This window comes from Sander vitreus, chromosome 21 (assembly GCF_031162955.1).
Source record: "Sander vitreus isolate 19-12246 chromosome 21, sanVit1, whole genome shotgun sequence".
NCBI classification, from domain to species: Eukaryota; Metazoa; Chordata; class Actinopteri; order Perciformes; family Percidae; genus Sander; species Sander vitreus.
The window spans coordinates 13,312,032-13,334,981 of NC_135875.1; the positions used below are offsets into that span (position 1 = coordinate 13,312,032).

General features: G+C 40.7%; 1 protein-coding gene across 2 annotated transcripts in view; it reads left to right on the forward strand.

The window, feature by feature from the left end:
* Nucleotides 1–1,480: 1,480 nt before the first annotated feature.
* svild (supervillin d) overlaps nucleotides 1,481–22,950 on the forward strand; it is a 51,444-nt gene continuing 29,974 nt past the window's right edge. Inside the window, exons 1-4 of one of the 2 annotated variants that reach the window (XM_078278608.1) lie at nucleotides 1,481–1,685; nucleotides 1,780–1,861; nucleotides 15,338–15,874; nucleotides 21,425–21,459. In XM_078278608.1, coding sequence (XP_078134734.1) covers nucleotides 15,486–15,874; nucleotides 21,425–21,459 — 424 coding nt within the window. In that variant the 5' untranslated portion in view covers nucleotides 1,481–1,685; nucleotides 1,780–1,861; nucleotides 15,338–15,485. The remainder of the gene's footprint in view (nucleotides 1,686–1,779; nucleotides 1,862–15,337; nucleotides 15,875–21,424; nucleotides 21,460–22,950) is intronic. The other variant, XM_078278609.1, reaches the window with a different exon arrangement.

A 22,950-nucleotide genomic window follows, 5' to 3' on the forward strand; every position in this document is an offset into this window, starting at 1 on the left:
ATTGATTACTAGCTATAAAACCATGATGTTTGTCTAAATGTGAAGAGCAGGGGGCGCTGCAACCTTAACATTACAGAGAGCCTCTTTTATTGTGAACAGCTGAGTGTAGATGGAGACAACACGTGCTTTGCGTTTTATTTTGGATGAAATCACTAACATAAATCAAATGTGTGTTTGCGTGTGTGTAAGATAGTGACAGACACGAAGACAAAGAAACACAGAGGGATAGATAACATGCTAACAAACCTAGCTTTATGATGCCTTCAGGTCCTGTCGAAAATATAGCAATTACAAGTTGGCAGAAAAAAGGTTTGAGTAATATTACAATGGCAAATAGCTATACCCCACTACAAATAACAGTCCTACTTACATTATAGCTAATTGAAAGAACATTGAAAAAATATCAGTGATGTCCTCTTTCAGTCTGTTAGGATCATTTGTGTAGCTGATGCCAAATCTAACTATTCTGAATACTCTTGTTGGGTAGTTGTTCCCAACCTGTGTGTGGGGTCCCCTCCAAATGCAAGATACATCTAAGAATCTAAAAACCTGATTAATGGGACAGGAAAGAGGTAAAAACATAGTTCTGCTACACTAATTGAATTTATTTTGGGGATTTTTCTCTCATCTTAGTTTTTTTTATGCGTGTGAAATATTGGATAATTCAACTTTTTGTGTCCCTTACAAATTACCTGGTAAGTTTAGAGGAAAATTACTCTTTAATCACTCTTAGATGGGTTGCAAGCTGATCAAGTACATCAATTTGAGGGTCAGAAACTATCCATTGCAAATTATTATATTTAAAAGTTGCAAAAGCCTTAACTGTTAAGTACTGCATTCGTCAGGTGGGCTAAATGGGTCAATGTAGTGTACTACGTTTACTGCTACTAGGCTACTAAATTGTTAAAGGTCCCATATTGTAAAAAAGTTCAATTTCCATGCCTTTTTTTTATTATAAAGCAGGTCGTGGTGCTATATAAATACTGTAAAAGTATCAAAACGCTCAATCCACAGAGAAATGCAAGGCCCCTAGGAAGTGTGCCGGGCTTTGAAGCAAATTGAACATAGAAGTCAAACAGTGGATGGGCTTTTCAGGAGGGGGCTTAAGAGACAGGCGCTAAAACGGAGCGTCATGTGAGTGTGATTGAGAAAAATAATGGTTTTTTTTAACAATAAAACATGTTAGCATGTTCTAGTAGAAACCCAAAATACAAGTATGAACCTGAAAAGTAGCATGATATGGACCTTTAAGTAAGTATGAGTACCTACAATGTTTTTGGGTGAATGTAATTTGTCACTTTAGGCTTCTTTTATTGTCTTACTGTACCAAAAAACACTTTTACAAACACTCGCCTACAAACAAGTCATAGTTTGGAGCCGATTTGGAGCCGGCGTTTACCTGGAGGCACGTGAATGCATCGCTGTTTTGGGCCAATCAGAAGCGAGAAGGCATTTTAAGTTTGAAGTTAGTGGACCTGCCAGCCCAGCAGCTCTCAATGCCGCCTCTGCACCCTGCCCGTGCAGGACAGAGCCGTGTCTCCTTTTAGCTCCGGTGGAGGATGCGTAAAGAAATCAAAACGGTTAAGACGAGTTTCGATCTATTCCCATTTTTTTCCCATTGTCGTCGAGGACTCGCTCTTGCCGACTGAACGGTAGTCGACTACCGGTGACGTGCTGCGGTTAACGTAAGCATATAGTCAGGAACTATCCAAAACATAACTACAGTAACGTTAGCTAAATGTGCTGTTAAACCCTCAGTGTGGTATTTTGTTTGAACAGCTATCTTCAAGGGTCCCACAGTTATATCTCCGTGGATGTTGTGTTTGCTGAGGCTTGAGCAGACCTCCATAAAGGACTGCAGGTAGGCCCATGTTATGCACAGTATGAAGTGGCAGCTTATGTTGTAACTTTGTAATGAGTATGCTGTTGCAATGTAACGTACCTCGAAGGCATGTGCACAAACCTGACGCTTCTTTCTTTAAATGATTTGAAGTATTTGATAGGTGTTTTCAGGATTTACAGGCACATTATTCGGTACAAATGTTACATTCATGCATATGATGCGTAGTTTTGTGTCGAAACGCTGTCATACGCACACTCAACAGCAGCTGTCATTGCATTTGTCAGTGTAGTTTCCTTCCTTAATCATCAGCGTAGTTCTGACAGTTGGGGGGGGGGGGATAATCGTCCTTTTTTATTGCTGTTTAAATTTGCACTTGGAAAAACATTTGTTATTTGTACCGTTTTGGCTTGTGCCTTTGCATAACTGTACCCTTGAACAGCACTTAACACTACATTGAATTTAGGCATTTTTTGTTGATGTAGTCCCTGTGTAACATACTGTATCAAGTGACAGCTGGTTGTATCCTTCCACCCACTGTTTTACTTTGGACTTGGCAAATTGGTCAACAGAGATCAAGTCGAGTCAGTCCCTTTGCAAACAGTGACGAGCGAGAGGATTTCAGCAAAAACCACCTGTGAAAACAAAGTGATAAGAAAGTGAAGTGTGAGAAAGCTGAAATGGCTGTCACTCTATACCTTATTTTTCAACTCTGCTGTGTGGAAAAAGCTTACAGTAATGCCAATACAGACTAAATTACGTAAGTTGGCAAACAATTGTTTGGAATCAAAAGTTTATCTGTGCTATGCAAACACGTGCAAACTGCTTGGGAAATGTGTACATTGAGATTTATGAGACTTGTTTGATTTCCTTTGAGATATGGCCACCTTACTTTTTGTGAGTTGATGCCTTTGGTTGTTCAGTGTGTTTCTTTCAGCAGTCATTGTCCTATGATTTTAACTGGGCCCTGGCTTTTAGCACTTGTCATCAGGCTGTGGATTTAGAGGTTTATGTTTAAAACGGTGAGAACAAATATGTTTATTACACTGTATCTTCAAGATGTGCTATGATTGCAACAGCAGCTGTTACTTTTTTCTCAAATGATGAATAGAATGAAACTAATTGAACCTTCATATCCGAGGGCTATGGTATTTGAGTCTTGCCAGGCTGTAATTTTCCCACTGTACGGCATCTCAGTGGCCTGTGTCACAACATGTTTACCAAGATCTACCTCAACCGACTGGTGTTGAGCAAGACAGAAGACGAAAAGTGATGCGTGCCTTGATAAGACTTAGTGTGAGACATTAAGCAGGACAGCCCAGGTTTGTGTTACACATAACTCATTAATCAGAGGAAGCTGCATTGTGTTCCTGTTGTTTTGTTGGGAAATAACAGAGAATTGATGGGCACAGGGCACAGTATCCAGTTGGAGCAAAACGTGTCCGAGCAGGGAGTGGCTCTTGTAATGCTCTGCTGCTCTTTACCTGCACTCTTCTTTGGACCATGTAAAGACCCCAAACAAAGAGACAGACGCTCCATTGTTATTGAACAGAAGTGAAGTGAGTGTTATGTGGTTGTGGTAAGTGTTATCATTCATCTGAATGCCTTGTGTCAGTCTGGGGATTAGCATCTGCAGGTGAAATTGTTACTCAACACTGGTAAGAGGGCTTTTTATTTGACATGTCTTGTCCTACACTCGAACATCAACTTGTTATTCTTTTGTTTTGAATCAGAGCAAGTCGTCATAGATTAAGTTTTAATTCCTGAATTGCCTAATATTAAGCAAGGAATACAAGAGTCTGAGTCACAGTGTTTCAGGACTTTCCTTCCGCCTTAAACTTCAGATTAGTTAATGGTCTCTCATTTGGCTTTTATTCTGTAGGTTCTGCTGCTGTTTTGCCAACCTTCTGTCATGAAGGTGTAATTTTGAGATTTTATTGGTGCACTGAGTGAATGCACCTCCCACAGAGAAGTTGCTTAGCTGACAAGTAATTGAAGGGATGTTAAAAACAACAACCTTGTGTTGAATCAGGATTGTAAATTAGATTTAAATGGCTAATTAAGGTTTTAAACAAGGCTCTAAGAGGGAAAGACCCAAAATAAGTACACTTGTGCACCCAGGTTGCCTCAGTTTATTTCAAAATGAGCAAATATTTACTTTTATATGTATTTTGGATCGGAGATGAGATGGTTTGATTATTGAAACCTCTCCTATTATGCATTTCTGACTTGCAAAGAGAGCGTGAAGGAGCCTGATTGTGTCCCTTTCTGATCATATTAAAAACACTCAGGAATCACTAGCCTTTATGTTATAGCTCTACATAATCTGAATATGTTTTTTCCACAAGGGAAGCATTTATTCATTGTAGTAGATATTGTTTCACATGGTCAGCAAGATATTAATATTTTAATTGATCATGTGGGGTCTTAAGCTTCACCTGCAGTTAAATAACACGCTGCAGCTGAACTGCAAAACTTGGCTGTAAAAAGTCAGGCACAAGACCCACCCACTCAACCCCATCTCTCCCCTCTCTCCAGTCTGACCTATCCTTTCTCCTCAGCTCTCAGTAGGGTTGGTTGTCGGCTGCACAGCCAAGAAGTTCTTCAGTACAAATATTTATATAAAGCAGAAGGGATGTGGCAATGTGAGCAATGGGATCTCCATGGGGAAACGTGTAAGGGGGTTACCCTCAGGCTAATCTCCACTAAGACATATTTATAAACTTAGCTAGCAGTTAGAGTGGACCGCTTCCAGCTTCATCACCAAGACGCTAACTGTATTTGGTCAGCCACTGCACAGCCAAAGCCCACTTCAATGACGTCTTTAACCAGGGTAATATTTGCATGGCACATGGACATATGGTTATACTTCAGACTTTCATTTGATTTGCGCAAACATAATAGTTTCCATGTGTAGGGGCAGCACGAGGCTTCTCTCCATACTACATTTCACTTAGTTTTAGTTCAGTGCCGGAGCAGAATTTCATCTCACACCAGAGAGTGTTTTGAATCTACGTTCAAAACAAGTGAGTTTATGGGCAACCTTTTCTGTGCATGTCAACTAGAGTTGTATTGCCCTGTGCCCATGTGAGTGACAGATGTTGCCATGAAACATCCATTAATAACACATAAGCACAAACAAATGTATCTTTGTAAACCATATAAGGATATAGTCAAAGCATTGTGTTTAAACACAGCAACCTTTTATGCAATCTATAAAGAGGGTGTAAAGCTTGCCTTGAATTTATCCTTTAAGGACGGGTTTGCAGAGAGTACTTAAATAATACTGCCATTATTCAACTTATTTTAATTTTATTGCAGTAAATTGTGTGCACAAGTCTGTGTATTGTACTATGATTTCAAACATATTTCAATCCTCTCTTCTTACTCTTGACAAGAAAGCAAATTTAGCCCATTTCCCAAAATGTCAAACTATTCCTTTAAACCGGACACAAACGCAGTGCCCATGCATATTTGTTTTTCCGGTAATATAATATCATATGAAGAGGCAGGACACACTTTGAATCAATTTCTGTGTACTGTAATTTTTACAGGTATTTACAGGAAAGGCTAATGGCCCCAATGGCCTCAGTACTGCTTTCCATAGTGTTCTTCCATTTCTGCTTTTGTTCCACTTAAAAGATTTTAGTTGGCATTACATGGTTAATACCACTACTGTTACTACTTCAGTACTACATCTCTCAGCCATAACCCATCCCCCTGCAAGACAGGAGACCCTTAACCCCTCCACCCCCTGCTCAATGCAGCATTCCAGCTGGCCAGATGGTGTCTGCTCTGCACAGTGGACACCAGAGAGCGAGAGAGCGAGAGAGAGAGCGAGAGACACCCCACCAGCAGGATTCACCGGATGAGACATTCCACCCCACTGACCCCCTCCCTCCCTCTCTGTCTTGTCCGGGGATGAAGTCCATGTCGATAAGTTGTTGACAAGTGGGAAAAATCACATTAGATGGTTTCTAAGGAGAGACAGCTCTGTAGTTGCGCTGTAGTGAACCATAAGCAAGATTGACAGAATAAATCACTCATTTCTGTCTTTAGCCCAGAATGTTGATAGAAATAGCTAGCATTGCATGCTTTTGACACATAGAAGTCATACCACAGACACAAAATATTTGAAAATTAGGATACATGGACGTGACCATGAGTGGAATAATTGTTACCATTTTTATTTAGAAACTAGTACAATAAATGCTATAAGGTACACATGGAAGAGGAAAAATACATTCAACAAAACATCACTTGTACCTAAAGTAACTGGCTAAGTTCAAGTTTTAAAATAGTTGAAACAGCTTCGATTGAGTGTACTGATGAATTCCTCGGTCAATTTGCAAATTTTTTCATCAAAAGTTGGCAAATTGCAGCTGCTGGAGCGAGACAATGCTTTCCGTATGTCAGAGTGCAACAAAGCGTAGCAATCGGTGTGAGTGTAGGTGCTTTAACTGTAGCTACTACAGTACATCTGTCCCATTAAAAAAAACTGTGTGGGTGTTTGTTTTTGGCCCACATTGACTTACTGAAAGGAATCCAACATTGTGTGTTGTGAATATGCTAGATCCCCTAGCTAGATAAAGCCCCATAAACCCCACCCTTCCCACTCCACACTGCAGCTTCCATGATTGCAGCCTTGTTGGAGAGCCAGTGTGTATTTCTGTCCTATGATTCTTCAGTTGCGTGTCGGTGTGCACTGCAGTGTGTATTTCCATGTGAGTTTGCTTGTTTGCTTTCCCATACGTCACATTTAATGGCTCCTTTGAATGTGGCAAGCAGGAAGGCTGGGACAAAGAGCCAGCCTGTAAACAAAAACAAAAAAAAAAACATAACAGAATAGAATTCTTTATTTTCATTGTGCAGGATACAATGGAATTGGATGGCATTCCTCTTACCAGATGCTTCTCTGTGTTAAACTTCATAGCTTTATTAAGTTTAAATGACATGCTGTTGCCCCCCTTGACAAAGATTTTAGGGATGGGAAAGCAGCACCCTTTGTGCACAGTATTTGCCTGGTGACAATGGTGGCTCAAGCAGGTCAGTACAGTTTTTACAGTGTCAGTTACTTAGCTATAGCAGAGTGCAGGCATGAGTACCCAGGGGGTTGTTATGTCAACTGCTTCTCGGGTGACTGGCTACAGTCAGCAGGACTTCTGGTAAAAGGGATTTGAGGGAGTTTGTGTCTGTGTGAGAAATAGAGAGGAGGGAGAGAGGAGGGAGAGGGAGAGATGGATTAGTCTCAAGCCTTGTTTTGCCCCATCCTCCTTCTCCTCCGCTGCAGCAGCAGAACTTGTCCTCCACCCCCGTACCACCAGAACGGGGCCCCTTGGCACCCTGGAGACACATGCCCCACAAAGCCATCACATCCACCCCCACAAAAGCCCATTCTCTCCTCAATCCTTTCCGTCTTCTCCCCCCCCCCTTTGATCTCTGTAGTTCTCTTCTTTCTCTTGTTGTACCAACCCTTTTTTATCCTCCTTCCCTTTTTTGTATCCTACTCCACCCTGCACACTCTTCTTCCTCTGACTTTCCTCCCTCTATCGCTTCATCCCCTTCTTTCCTATTTGCCTTGCAGCTCAAAGCCAGGGGAGAGTTGAGTAGAGGTGCAACAATGAATCGATGAATCAACGTCATCTTAGGCTTTGGGAAACACTGATCCACATTTTTCACCATGTTTTGACATTTTTATAGATCAAACAACTAATCGATTAATCGAGAAAATAATTGACAGATGAATCGACCATTTTATCAAATATATTATAAAATAATTGTTAGTTGCAGCCCTAGAGTTGAGTCATGTGAATGAAGGGCTTTTGCCATGTTCGTCAAACACAACCCTCCTGTCAGAATCGTCTGTTGAAGCTCTCTACTAGTGAAGGCCTGTCTCAACTGTTGTTGTGAGCCTCTACAATTGCAATTAAAACTTCACTCTGCCAGGGGTTTCAGGCAGGGTACTTTAACTGCCTTAAGTGCTGAATGATTTCTTTTTAATGAGAAACACATAGGCCACTCTGTATGTGGTTGATTGTTGTATGAGGGTGGCTTAAAAAAGTGTGACACACCCTGGACACGCCCACCCCCACCCCCTCCCTGGCCCATTTCTGATGTTGTTTGGTCAGATAGATTGGTTAGAAGCCAATGCTTAATGTACAAGATGGAGTTAATGGATTAGAGACTGATGGCCGTACTCAGGCCTATCTGCTTTAAATGGTTGTAGTGCTGCCACTAACGACTCATTTTCTTTGCTGTAATCAAATCAGTATATATTTATGTTTAACATGAAGTAGACTACTGCTTGAGTGCAGTTTATCAATGGGAAACATACGTGTACAGACAAGGCTAGCTGCAGCAGCGCCGCGTCAGACACGTTTCTGGTGTGTAAAGACAGAAAAATCCACGCAGCTGACACACAACGGAAACACCACACTCACACCACGCAGGCAGTGTGTAGCTGCTCGTGTTTAAACTTGCTTGCATGGCAGGGTTTAAAACATTACTGCCAAAGGCTAAGTAGCCTGTTTTACATCCAAAGACAGTCCTAATAAACAGTACAGACTTGCTCGCCGTTTCATTAATAATCATATACTTACGTTCAGAGGCAGAGTGAGGACTTTTCCCGGTGGGCCGGTAGTGTTTCGAGGCCACGAGGGCCAGTCTGATAATAGTTATACATTGCAAGTTCTTAGCAACACCATCCGGCGGCCTGGTGTGCCGTGGCCGCGCCGCTGCCCGCTGGTCAAACTGTGCAGCCTCTGCTCTACTCGTACAGCAAAGTTACAGACCACTCTTTTACCAGCCTCCGCCATTTTTTAAATGGCGGGGTGGAGGGGGAAGAAAGAGGAGAGCAGATTAACCAGCAGGGCGTGCACAGCGCACAGACTGGTGTGGAGGTGACTTACAGTGAGCCGTTTAAGACGGGAGACCAAAAATAAATAGGCAGTCAATAGTAAAACGACGACGTCTTATTTTAATGGTCGATTACGTTGCCTAAGTCGACTAATCGTGGCAGCACTAAATGGTTGGTCACATGGCTAGGCCTGTCACGATAACAAATTTTGCTGGACGATAAATTGTCCCAGAAATTATTGCGATAAACATATAATATATAATATTGTCGTTCTGAGACCATTTTCATCTAATATAATGATAATGGCATAATAATGCAGGTACACCTTTTCAAAGATCAATAAACTTTTATTTCTAAAGAATATTTAACACTGGAACTGGAAGACATTTTAAATATCCACAATATGTCTTTGATCTCCTTTTAGTATGTCGTCTTTCACGCTGTTGTACAGTTGTGGAATTGCCGTTTGTGACACGTATGTTCTCCCAGTTAGTTTGTACTGGCTGTCAAATGTTTGCAGCATTCAAAGAGTGTTTGTGCGATAGACTACAGACTCTGTACTACATTTAACAATTATTTATTAAACACTAAATATTAAATTTCAATAATATAGAATTAATAAATTATATCTATCTATATCTGTGTGGCTATCTGCCACATGGCGAGTAAATGTTTGTACCAAAATAGTTCTGTTTTTCAGTCTTCATTTTGGTGAAGGTGCAGCTACTTTCTTCTGCTCCTCTGCTGTCTGCAGGTCGGAGCTTTGCAGGGGTGGGCCGACACACACACACACACACACACACACACACACACCCCACCCCACACACACACACACACACACACACACTAGGGCTTTGACTCCGAACTTCGTTATTCAAATATAATTCAAATATTTAAAAAAAATAGTGATATTCGAACGAATATTAGGCAGCGCTTAATATTCGAATTTCGAACCTGTTATGGGCATTATTTCTTCTTTTCTTATCTTTTGCTCCTTCATGGTCCCTGAGCTTGTCTGAAAGTTCCCCAGAGCTGCAGCAGCTGAAGAACTTTTCTTAAAAATGGACCGCCAGTCTGTTTATTGCCTGCTGTCTTTGCAATCCATGCACTGGCACCTGATTTTCCCAGTGGAGCAAAGTTTCCACTCTCCACCCTCTTCCTTCAGGAAGAATGTGTGTCAGGAGCTGGCTGTGTCTGTACTATTGTACATTGAAGGAAAGTCTCTCTGATGTTTGCAGTAACTTTATGTGGATTCCTGAAGGTTTACAGTGGCAACATGTTGTCTTCATATGAAGCGTTGGTGCTGAACAGATACCTTGTGTAATGTGAGCGCAACCTTACGGGGGCGAACATTTTAAACATAATTCTCAAAATGCAAGCAGTTTTCAGGTGTAAATCTCTGTGTAAAGTTTCAATGTAAGATAAGAAAAAATAAAAGACTCTTTGGGGGATTCCAGTTAAGCTGAACTGACACAATGTTGAAACAGTGGGCACATATAAGACCTTAAATGTTTGCTAAACAGAGCTTGCATGCCCATTGCTTGGGCCTTGGCCAATAAGGTGACCAGACCAGATTATCGCTTTTCTATTCAAGCTTTACTTTGGGCGGTACTCACTTAAAAAGAAAGCCCTAGCCTGATTTTTTTTTTTTATACAGTCAAAATCCCCTACTTTTTCCATGCAAATCCACTGCTTATGCGTAGGGTGTAGCCTGCATTCCTGCTCTGTCCTCCTGTGTGGACATGTATATTCTGAAAAGATACACAGGGTGATGGGCCACAGGTCAGCTTTTGCCTCTGAGGCAACTTTCTGTCTGGCCCGGAATGAATGCTCCCTATGGATCTGTGTGACAGGTATACTTTTCCCGTAATAAGCCTGCTTCCTATTGCTTCACCGATGTAGATAATGACGTTGGAGTGAGTGAGTAACAATGACATAATTACATTCAACTGGATTTGTTTTTCAGGTGCTTTAGTTGACTCACCTTTATCAAAATGTTGTACTAAATTCAAGCACCAGGCGGTAACACATTGAGGATATAAGGACACCATACTGTTAAACTACAGTGAGTAATTCCCAACCTGGGTTACACAGAGGTCTTGACCCTTAGCTAAAAGTAATGCGTAAGCAGCTAAAATACATACATAAAACAAATGGATAAACAGTTGAAATAGTTAGCTGAAAGTAACAGATAAATAATAGTTGATATAGCTAAATGTATTGGGGTAAATGGTTGAAATGCCCAGCTTCTGTTACTCCAAGTGGTGGTAGTAGTACAAATGCAAACTTAACCTAAGCGACCTAAACATTGACCGTTCAAATGTATGAATACACTATTGTTTATATAATTATTAACGTAAAATTCTAGTTTAAAATCACTCAAATGTTTCTGACTGGGGTGTGGAGGGGATGCCACACAAAAAAACTACAGGGTTCATTGATATAGATAAAAAGGGCGAAAATTCTCCTCACTCGTCTTTGAACTCTTTGTCTTGGCTTTTGCAACTTCTGCCATTTGTCAGTAGGCCTTGAACCACTATTATGTAATCTCAAGCAACTGCTTATAATCACTGAATGTCTTTGCAGAGAAGTAAATATTTAAATACTGGGCCATTATGGAGTACTTAGACTCGTAAGAGGAAATGATGACTCTAAATCCGATACTACTGAGTGCAAAGGGGATGTCTGGCTGTTGAACCCATTCAGAGTTTTCTCACTGCCCTCACCCATCCTGGCTCTGTTTTGGACATTTGCCAGGTTTATGAGTAACATTTCCTGATTAATCGAGCATTTATGAAGGAGGATATGGGGCACGGTCAGGAAGCAACACACTTGGCCTTTGTTGAGACAGATCTTCCTCTTGTCGCCAGTAACAACTCCCAATGGGCAACGGAAGGTCAGAGAACACTTCAGTGACTGGAAACTAAGGACTTGGTTTGTTTACATGCCCTAGAGGAGCAGTTATTCATATTGCCCATGTAAATAAGCAAGTGGAACTGGTATAACTACATACTGAACTAGACAGACGCACGTCCGAGAGTTTTCAAATAGCTTTCTTACATTGTGTTCACCAACAAACCCCTCAATTGTGACACATGTGACACTTGAGTGCATCAAGCTTATTTCCCCTACACCTTCATCACCATGTTCTGAATCAATACTAGCACATTAGATATTTTTCAGAGCCCTCTCATTGAGGTTTTGGTCCTGCACGTCTCTGCTTGCTCCACTTGTCTGTGTATCTGAAGAAATAACCATAAATAGGTAAAGACACTTTGGGTTTTTTTGGCAGTTTAAAACACCTACCAAAACAAATTCCCGGGTGAGTCCACATTTGCTGATAGGGGTGATGATTTTTCAAGTATGACTCACAACTCTGTTTTCAGTCCCCCTTGTTGTTAAAAATAACACAAGCAGCTTCCAAACAAAGCAGCCTCGATGTTCTGGGTCCCCACGGACAAGCTTTAGCGCACTGTTTAGCACTCCTTTTATAGGTAGTGACCTAGGTGAATTATGTAAGCATGTGCACAATCCTGAAATCAACATGCAAACTCGGGATCATTTTCATAAGGCAATTCACAGACTTTTGGAGCGATATTCAGTTGAAACCCCAAAACAAGTTAAAGCTATCTGCTTTAGGTTTTGATGGGGAGAATGGCTGATACCTCAATTTTAGATATGTTTTGGCATTTTTTACCATTATATTTAATGGACTTCACAACCAAAACAAACCTCATCTTGAAATGCTAAGCTTTTTACCCTAGAGCAGAAATGTAATACATTACATTACATACATACATTCTCTCGCTCTTCAAAGGCTTGAGGCTGGGTAGTAGTGGATTAACCGCTACCAATTGATTATGCCTGCATATTTGATAAGCCATTTGTTTTTCATATTATGCAGTCAATTCCATTTAAAAAGCTTTAGCCGCATCTGATCCTGGTTACCTTCCTAGAATATGTTCTAGTTTCTGTTCTAGCTAAGTTCAATTGGCTACGGGTACTTATTGCTGGACTACCTGGAATGGAATTGCTTAGTGTTGATTTGTTTATTCAACAAACATGGTACATTTATTTCTATGTACTGCAAAGCATACATTTCCCAGAGCGTAGGTGTCTTGGACATCTCTGGGAATCGGGTGGTACGGTTCACAAAATCCACGGTTCGGGTTCATATCACGGTTTTAGGGTCACGGTTTTTGGTTCTGTACGGTTGTTGTTATTTTTTCTTTTAATCTTTAACACTCCAGAAATATACTTCAGCATATGATATATAGCTAAAATTAGCACCTTCCTAAAATAATGGCCTAAGTCATTTTTTGACAAAAATGATTTTTTTACCTAAATCATCTGCTGCCCACCTCTGGTAAAATTGCCTACATCCTCAGTTGAACAAGTCATGTGATTCTACACCTTTAGTATAATGGCCTATGTCAAGCGTGTGACTTAGGCCGTTTAGTTTTTTGTGTTTTATGAAAAACCTGAAAAAATTACTTAGGCCATTATTTTAGGAAGTTGACGATATTGAATGCATGTTGCACAATACATGCATACACTGGTAGTTCTATCTATTGTTTTATTTCCGCTGTCATCATAGGTAACATGAAATCCAAAATGTTCGCACACACCAGACTATATACGACACTAGCGCATCCTCCAACTCCGGGCAGCCTTCCTCTCATTTTTATCGATATAATATATCGATAAAAACAGACAGATTCAGCAACTGTATGGCCTATTTCTTGCTTAAAATGTATTATGTATTATGTATAATGTATAATAAAACTATTTTCGTAAAATACGAGATCGTATTCAGAACGAGACGCCATTAGAGTCCGTTTTGAAATTCGGGAGCAGCAATAACCACGTGACGCGTTCGTCCAATCAGCTGCCATGTGTTGCGTTCGTCACGCTCATCCCCCTCGTCGTTTCCAGTAAGTGTTTTAACATAGGTGTCGAAAGTGGGCACTACGGCAGTAAGTGGTTAGTGCACATTAACAGTGTACTGATGAACTGTGCGACGCACACACGCTCCAAACCGAGACAAGCGAACCAAGCGGTTCGGATTTGTTTTCATGAACCGTACCACCCCTACTGGGAATATAACAAGGAGCAGATAGCATGTAATCGTCCAGCAGAGTTACAGTTTATGGTTAGACTAAATTTAAATTCACACAAGGGAAGGAGGCACTGTTTAGCCAAGCACTGTTATTCTAGGTGGAGGAGGGAAAGTAGAGGTCAAGGTGAAGACTGACACAGACACGTGTCCCCCGACATATACACTTATTTCCTGTGTAATAATTCAAAGCCATATTTTTCAAGGGTACCAAGAGGTCCTTATTCCTGGTTGGTTTTATAGCCCAGCAGGTGGACGGGGGTCAGAGGTGTGCACTTGAGATTGGCTCAAGCTTGTCATCATTACAGAAAAGGCTCTTGGTGTCAGCTCATTTATTCCACCTTATGACCAGACTCACCTTTCTATTCCCTCTTGTCTTGACCCATTCTTCACTTTCCCTCTTTTTTCTTTCATTGCTAACATTGTCCAGACACAGCACTTTTCATTTATATTATTCCCATACCCCTTTTCCTGGCCATAAATGTAAGAACCAATGTGCTGAACGTAATGTAATGTAATTTGAGGATAACCAGGGGGCTACTTTAAACCTCTGCCCCTCTCTAATATAAATAGACATAGTTTTATTCACGTTTAATCATTTCTGTTCTCCTTGGCTGTCCTCAGACTTTAAGCCCCGAAGCATCGTAAGCGCACTTGCTCTGTAAAAAAAAAAAGTCTGTGGAAAAGCCCCTGTGCTTGGTTTGGAACAATCTGAAACTGCGCACACAATTTTCATTGTTGTTGTCAGCTGGCAATGCACTTGTGTCAGTGCACATTTCAAACTACTGCATCTGAGCCATATGTGTGGTTTTCTGCTTTGTGAATACTTAATGGAACAAAATGAGCTCAATTCAACTTCCTGGTTTTTTACCTCCTAAATTTAATTTGAAAAGTCAAAAGTTATTAAATAGTGCAAGTTTTTTATTGTGCTAGATGTGAAAAGGAGATGTGAAACAAATGATCTTTTTTGGGGAGGCTAAAGCCTGTCCCAGCATGCATTGGTTTGGAGGCCATGTGCACTGTGGATAAGTCTTTTGCAGGGCTAGCACATTGACAATTTAGTTTCTCGTGCTCTGTGTTTATAGTAAATACATCATAATTATGAGGTAGGATAATGTTGAAGAGGTGACTGGCTTTTGACACAAAGCCTCAACTAAGTGAGGAATAAAATGAGATGAAGATATTTTGTGTGTGATCTTCTACTTTCTCTTCTCCTCTCTCTTTCCAACCGGCACCAATTGAGTCGATGGAACAGAGGTTATATGAGTCTCACTGCGGTGGTCGGCTGTCTTTGAGCAGAGCTGGCTGACATCATTGTCACAGGGGGTGGGGGAGAAGAGGGGGGGGGGAGGGTGTGTTTGGCTGGGGCAGGGCTTGAAGCTCTACAGCTGAGCCAGTTTCCTATGAAAGCTGGAGAAGTACTATATTCCTTGGTGCATCCAGTTTTACACATTTAGTGTGTGCCTGTCATCTGAAATTGTACTCTACAATCATGACGCACTAATGATGTCTTCCTTCTTTGCAGCACTGGGATGATTTTAATGGAGTGAGACACTGCTGTCAAGTGAGAGCTACAAGAAAGCTGATCTACATATGTTGGTTTGGACAATTGAAGTTGCAACTTGGGATCTTCTCACCTGCATTCGAAACCCTAAACGGCATTGAACTATAAAATGGATGGAATAGACACCTTGCAGAGCTTGGCCCCAGAGACCAAGGCTGAGCGAATTGCTCGGTACAAGGCAGAAAGGAGGAGGGAGCTCGCTGAGCGCTATGGCAACACAGACGAATTCACCTCCAAATATGTCCGCAGGGACAGGAAAATTGGAGACCCAGTCGAAACAGTGTCTTCAGAAACCAAGGAGAAGGAAAAATGTGAGGATAATGGGTCAGAGCAAACGTATACCAGGAGTGGCATCAGGAATAAAGCAGCAGCACCTGTGGCGCACACTGATGATGAGCCCACCCAGGAAAAAGACTGTACCACTCACCTCAAAACAGACCCAATTTTATCATCTAAATCAGAAGCCGTCTCCTCCATGAAGATGTCCTCTCATTTGAGGTGAGTTTATTCACATTTTCACAAGTTAAAGACTAATTTTAGCTTACTTCTGTTGTTTGTGTAAGACCAGCCACAGTGTTGGTCTCAATGGACATAAACTTGGCCACGACACATGAAACACAAAGCTGCCCAGGGATAGAGAGTCACCCGCCGTCTCGACTGCAAACATCACATCAGTGCCATGCTCACGTACCGACAGCGTTCATGCGACACTGAGTGTCTGTAATCGCCGCATTTGGAGAACACTTGGGTCTATCTTCTGTTTGAAGTAAACATGGCTGCAACATTTCCAAAATTGGTCATGTGTGCAAAGCAGCAGACGGCCTCATTTATTTTGCCATGTTTTGCTGCGATGAAATGCAAGCTGCTTGTTTTGGTTCAATTAACAGTCATATGGGGAATATGTTTAACACATCTGGGAGTAACAAACTGGTATTGTCAGCGTGATCTGATAGACTTTTTCATAGTTTTTTCATTGGCTGCCAATGCCAGGAATGTTGTTTTTCAGATTTTTGTACATAGATGGGGTAAAACATATCCAGTCGTGGTAACTGTTTTGGGATGTTTGAGCTGTAATCAAGCCGGGGATTCTGCTGTGTGTGCACACAGCCAGACTTGTCTGTTCTTGAAAAACATCCTGAGGGAATGATGATGGAGACGAACTGAGACGGACAGAGTGCTGAGATAATGTCAGAGAATGGAGCTTGCAGCGGTGGGGGGGGGGTGGGGGTTTCATGCCCTGCCAAGTTTTCATGCCCTGCACTTAATGAAGAAAGACATCTAGATAGCTGTGAGTGATGGCTTGTTAGATATTGTGGACTGATTATTTTATAAGACTGGGAAAGGTCTTGTCTTGTGTTGTAATAGACTTGCAAAAGAAATACAGTCTGTGCAGCACAGCATGTTTCAGCAAATCCCAGCAATCAAGTCAGTAGGGGTGTGCAAAAAAATTGATTCATATTCAAATCGCGACTCAAGCTCTACCGATTCTAAATCGATTCATAGAATTCCAAAAATCGATTCATATTTTATTTATTTTTTTATTGTATGTCTACTGCAATCACATGGGAAAAGTAACTACATTTACATACTGTGAATCGTTTATTAATCGAGAATTGTTTTTGAAGCGAAAATCAATATTGAATCGAATCCTGATATTTTCTGAATCGTGCACCCCTACAAGTCAGTGTTCTACCTGCTCATGTCAATATGTTTAAGTGCAAAATGTAGGATTGAAATTGTTCCAGTTTAAAAAATCTGTTTAGTGCTTATTCACGATTACGGAGGAAATTTAAATAATTTTAGTTTTTGCACATTATGAAATGTGAAAGGAACTGTTTTCGTCTTACCACAGCAGAAAGAATATTTGGCAAAATACAGAGTAAAGTCACACAAAGTTATGGACTACATTTTTAATTACAGAGAGCACGAATGCTGCTGGACGTGTTTGTCTCGCATGCCTGCCATGTCAGCTACTAATCTTGTAAATTTTGTTATGACGTTCGCTGCATGTCACAGTCCAGCTGTGCATTCTTGTCTGCTGGCATACTTATTCAACATACAGAAGAGGAGCTATTATAGAAGCTATTGTTAATAGCCAAAAACTTGTCAGCTGATGATCCCCAGATAAAAGTGGTTTAATTATATATATATACTGTACATACTCACTCACAGATATACAGAAAAAACTAGAAATATACTAGAAATATTAAATTAGATAGCAAAGATTAAAAAAAAAAGCCAGAATACTACTGAAAAAATATACTTACCATATTTTCCGGACTATAAAGTCGCACTGGACTATAAGTCGCATTTATTTGGAAATTTATTTCACAAAATCCAAGACCAAGAACAGACATTTAATCTGGAAAGGCAAGTTATTAAACTACACAATAGCACACAGAACAAGGGGCTGAATACGGTAGGTGTAAAGGTATGTTAACGTAACGTAACTGCACTGTTGACGAGCCTCTCCCAGCAGCACGTTGTTCAAGCACCCATCTGTGGACTCGTTCCTCCAGCTCTGGCCATCTGGATTTCAGCGCGCGACTAGCTTTCTTTGTTTTCTTCACTGCAGTAAGACTTTTTCGCCAGTCCCTCACAAGTTTCTCACTCACTCCAAACTTTCGTTCTGCTGCTCGATTACCGTTTTCGGCTGTGTATTGTACTGCCTGCAGTTTCTTTTCTTTCTCAGTTGTCTTTAGGAGCAGCATATAGTTGTCACAAGCCTAGAGCGCCTCTCGCGGCTGTAGACGGTAATGTTTTCAGCATGAAATAACATATAACATGTTAAATTATATATATTTTGATATATAAGTCGCACCTGACTATAAGTCGCAGGACCAGCCAAAGTATGGAAAAAAAGTGCGACTTATAATCCGGAAAATACGGTAGACTAGTGTTGAGTAAAAATAACCTACATACTGTACATAGTATATATGACAAAATGAAATATGTAAATATACATATACAGTATATATGTAATGGGTTTCACCTTCAATTTTAGGGGTTTTTCAATTCCACCTTCAATTTTAGTTGTTTGTGTTTTATTAAGCATCCTTACAGATCATTCTGAATTGTATGTTAGTTCAACATATTCCAGATTCCTGGTAGACGTTCATGTGCTTTATTATTAGCGCTTCGCACGTAGTCACTGAACCTTCGTAGACAACATGTCGGTGTGTGTCTGTTACAGAAATAGCATTAGGAAACTGGAACTCAGCTGTTCCAGCGATAATGAAAAATCTGTCAACATGTTAATCTGCCACAAACAAGAATCCCTTCTTCTTTCGCAGTGTTACAGTTGAAGGGTGACATTCCAAAACACTGCATTTTGACATTTACAATTAAATGTATGATGTACAAAAGTAAGATTATTGGATTGGGAAGATGTATCAATACATATGCTCTACAAAAATGCAGTTGATTTATAGAAGATTTTATTCATCTATAGTGTGATGGGTAGTATTTGGGGTTTGATGTTCTGTGTCATTAAGCGTGTGTAGTAAACAGCAGTAATTGTGCTACTGGCACATTGGGGTTAGCCAAACACCTTGGATTATAAACAGGACTGAATGGGTTTTGGGCTAATTATTGTTTACGTGGCTGAACCATTACACAGTTCCAGTACCTGCCATACGACGCACCAAGCTTTCCAACAGTTAAGCGCACAAATTAGAGACATTCAAATTAAATATTTGAACAATTCCACACTCATGATTATGTCCCTTCTGTACTCTTACTTCATCCTCTCTCTCCCTGGCTCACTGTCTCACTTAATGCTTTGTGGGAATGTGAGGAAGTTTACTGTGTTTTTCTCGCCTGCCTTGATTTGAAAGTGTGTTTAACTTCTCGTCAACTTCCCCCATTATTCTGTCTCTATTGCGGTTGCTCTTCTCTAGGGCTGGGTATCGTTAAAAAAAATGTCGATACCGGTAACAATACCAATACCAATACCGTGACTTTGATACCAGTTCCTAAACAATACTTTTTTTCGATTACAAATTTTATAAAACAAAAATAAATTACAACATTACACATTATGGAACAATTTTTATTTTGTATTTAATTTATTTTCAGCTCCTACTACGTGAGCTCCGTCTCTGTGCATAACAGCGTGTCTCTACGACGTGTAATGTTAGACAGCCAATCACAAACAATATTCGAGCTTGGTAGAAGAATACTGCATGCTTATTGGCTCACTGATCTGGTCTGATGAGATTTACTCCCTAGGTATTGAAATTGGGTATTGAATGACGAGGTATTTTTTCGATGCTCGATACTTTAGAAGCAATTTGGTCGGTGCCTAAAAAGTATTGAATTCGGTACCCAGCCTTACTCTTCTCGTCCTCTATCTGCACTGTACCCTACTCTTCTTCTCTGGTTAGTTTTTATGGAAGCGTAGGACCGATGCACGCAGCCCATCCACTGTCGGTGGGATTGGTTAAGTGTCACTGAGCCCTGTGGTTGCAGAGGAGTGTGTTAGAGTTTGAGATAGGGCTGGGCGATATAGAGAAAGTCAGATATCACGATATTCCTGACCAAATACCTCGATGTCGATATTGCGACGATATTGTAGGCTTGACAATTGTTGCTTTAAGAAAATGTTTTCACAATTAGATTTTAGATAAATAATCATCAATAATGTGGATATAATGACAAAGTGGGTAAAGGCAAATAATAAAACAGCTAGAACAGTCTGGTAAGTGAAGAAAATTACATTAATTTACTGTAATGCAGCCTTTAAAACCAGAAGAAGACAACCCTTATGCCATATCCCGATATTATGATTTTCAAAATCTAAAACGATATCTAGTCTCATTCTCAATATCGATATAATATTGATATATTGCTCAGCCCTAGCTTGCGAACTAGGTGGCATCAATCACCTAGATCGCCATAGTCTGCAAACAGACTTTCTAGAAGCCGAGCCTTAAATGGGTAACGTTGTTCGACACTGTGTTATCATTTAAAGTAATGTGTATTTTACACAGCCACAGATTGCTACGTTTTTCATTGCTTTAATTCTTGTTAAGCCGACATCGATTTGTGATCTTCCATCACATTTTCCATCTCCAACTGCACCATATTCACACGCCGTAAATACCTTGGCCTGGCATTTTTAAATTCCTTGCTATATCGCAAAGCTGTACTGAGGCGTGCCACCCCAAAACTTTCCGTGGTAGCTACACCCAATGCCCAAAACTTCTCATAATAATATACTGCTGTAAAAATTACTTTTCAACACTATTTTGGAACTCAAACATGACACCAGTCCACGGAAAAGTCAGACGATACTGAGTCAGATCCCTTTTTTAATATATTGTTATTTCCTTATAGTTCGTTGATGGCCAGCTTTTCACTCCGCCTTCGATAGTGGCCTTTCCGCACAGCTATAAACACTTTTGCCTGTAGTATTTTCAAAACTGCATGCCGCTTGTCACCAGCTCACACTGCTACGTGTTTGCCATTTTAAGGGAGTACAGGCGGGTATACACAGATCAGAAATGGATCTGACTGAGTTTAGCCAATACGACCCCTAACAAAATGCTTGCATTGGTCCAAACCTGCAGATCGGCTTGGGGCCAGCTCCCCTCCTTCAGTAACCTTTGACCCCTCCCAGATGTCCACCGCAATTCTCTATTGTGTTAAAAAGCAGTTCTCTCCCCTCCTCCTGTTACATCATCGCTGCTACCCCACAGGCAGCTGCTGTCCCCATCTATATTTAACGCCCATTACTTAGAGATGAATTGCTATCTTCAGAGGCATCGCTGTTATATCAGTGCCAACATGGGACTGGAAGAACAGCATGAGTAAACGTTGTAAGATCATATGCAGCACTGTAAGTGGCTGTCTGGAGCTCTGCTAATAGTTTGGTTCATATTACACCTTTTTTTTATGTAGCTTGAGTGTCAGATATTTGGATTATAGTTGTCGACTTAATATTCTCATTTTTCTGTCTAGTTTGCAAACCTCAGTTGTAACCGACACATCATTTCTGTCCTCACTTCAGAGTCTTAGAGAGTGACCTCATTTGTCTCTCTCTCTTAGGCTGCTGGAAACCGATGACACAGAGGAGCCAAAGGGTAAGACGAACTCTCCGCTTTCACTGCACTCAGATCCTCTTTTGTCCCACAGACTGCTTTTATCCCTGAACTCATTCAAGTTCTCTCTATTACTCGGTGTTAAAGGAATACTGAGCTCATTGCTGATGTCAGATCACCTACCTGGTTTATAGATGTTGGCTATTTAATACTCTGCCACTGCGGAGGAGTGAAAACAAAAAACACATCTACTGCTCTGTTTTGTTCTCTGTGTAATTTAAAGTGAAAATGTTTTTCCTCAAGCAATGTTTTTTTTCTATCTCCAAAAATAAAGGAGATCATGTTTGGCACGTGTCTACAGACTTATGTTCAAGAACTGTGACTTAGTGGGTGTGCGTTTACACCTGTGTCTTTCTGTGCAACTGTCTGATTCTAATGCAAGTACACTGGAAGTGTGTTTCAGCCAGCTAGCATTATTAACTAATTTTGGAGTCTGCTGTTATAAGAGGAGAAAATGGCGGAGTTTACACATGGGCCGCTGGCTGGTTTTCCCACTCACATTCAGCCACCTGAGCCCACAGGCTGAGTCTGTCAGTCTGTCTGTCTGTGTCAGACAAAGTGCTTACTCATGGACTGCACAGGTTCTACCTTCTTTTCAGTAAACTGAATTATGATGAGAAACTCTGACATTTAAAACACAACATAAAGACAGAAATGAACAATCAGTGGCTACTAATAATCTGCTCACTGCTGCATATTGCTACTTACATTTTTACATACAATAGCCTTTCTGATCTGTTAACACGCAAACAGGAATTCGAATAACTGGATTTGTTCCCTAACTAAATATTTTCCAGAGGTTTTTACCATTTATTTATTTATTATGTATTCTGCAGAGTATTTGATAGTAGTATTTGATATTTGAAAGTATTTATAATGATAAAAAAATAAAAGTAAAACAAATATTTAAAAGCAAATGCCACGATGTATTTTAGTAAGTTTTAGCCTGTTAGACCACATCATTAATTTAGGCAAAACAATATTGTAATGACTACAATACTACTATATCAGAATACAAAATAATACAGAATACTGAGGACTTCCTTCGCTTTGAATGATTGATTCTCTGCCAGTAGTAGAAATTGTACTTAGAAAGAACCATAGACACAAAAAGAGGAACAAAGAATAGCCAGTGTATATCTGTAATTGAGAGAGGTGGGTGTGTGTGTGTGTGTGTGTGTGTGTGTGTGTGTGTGTGTGTGTGTGTGTGTGTGTGTGTGTGTGTGTGTGTGTGTGTGTGTGTGCATTGGCGGTGCATTCGCATGGCTGATGAGCTTCCTGTCCAGGCTGGCTCTGGCAGTGCTCTGAGCCAGAACGCCTCTTGTGGTCACATCCAGGGTTTCCCCAACGTTTCAGCTCTCCCACGAGCCAGCAATGCATACATACACACACACACAACCGGTTCACAGTGAACATATTGTGGAAGCCTTTAGTTAGATGCGTGTTTCCACTGCCCTAGTGCGCTGTCATGCT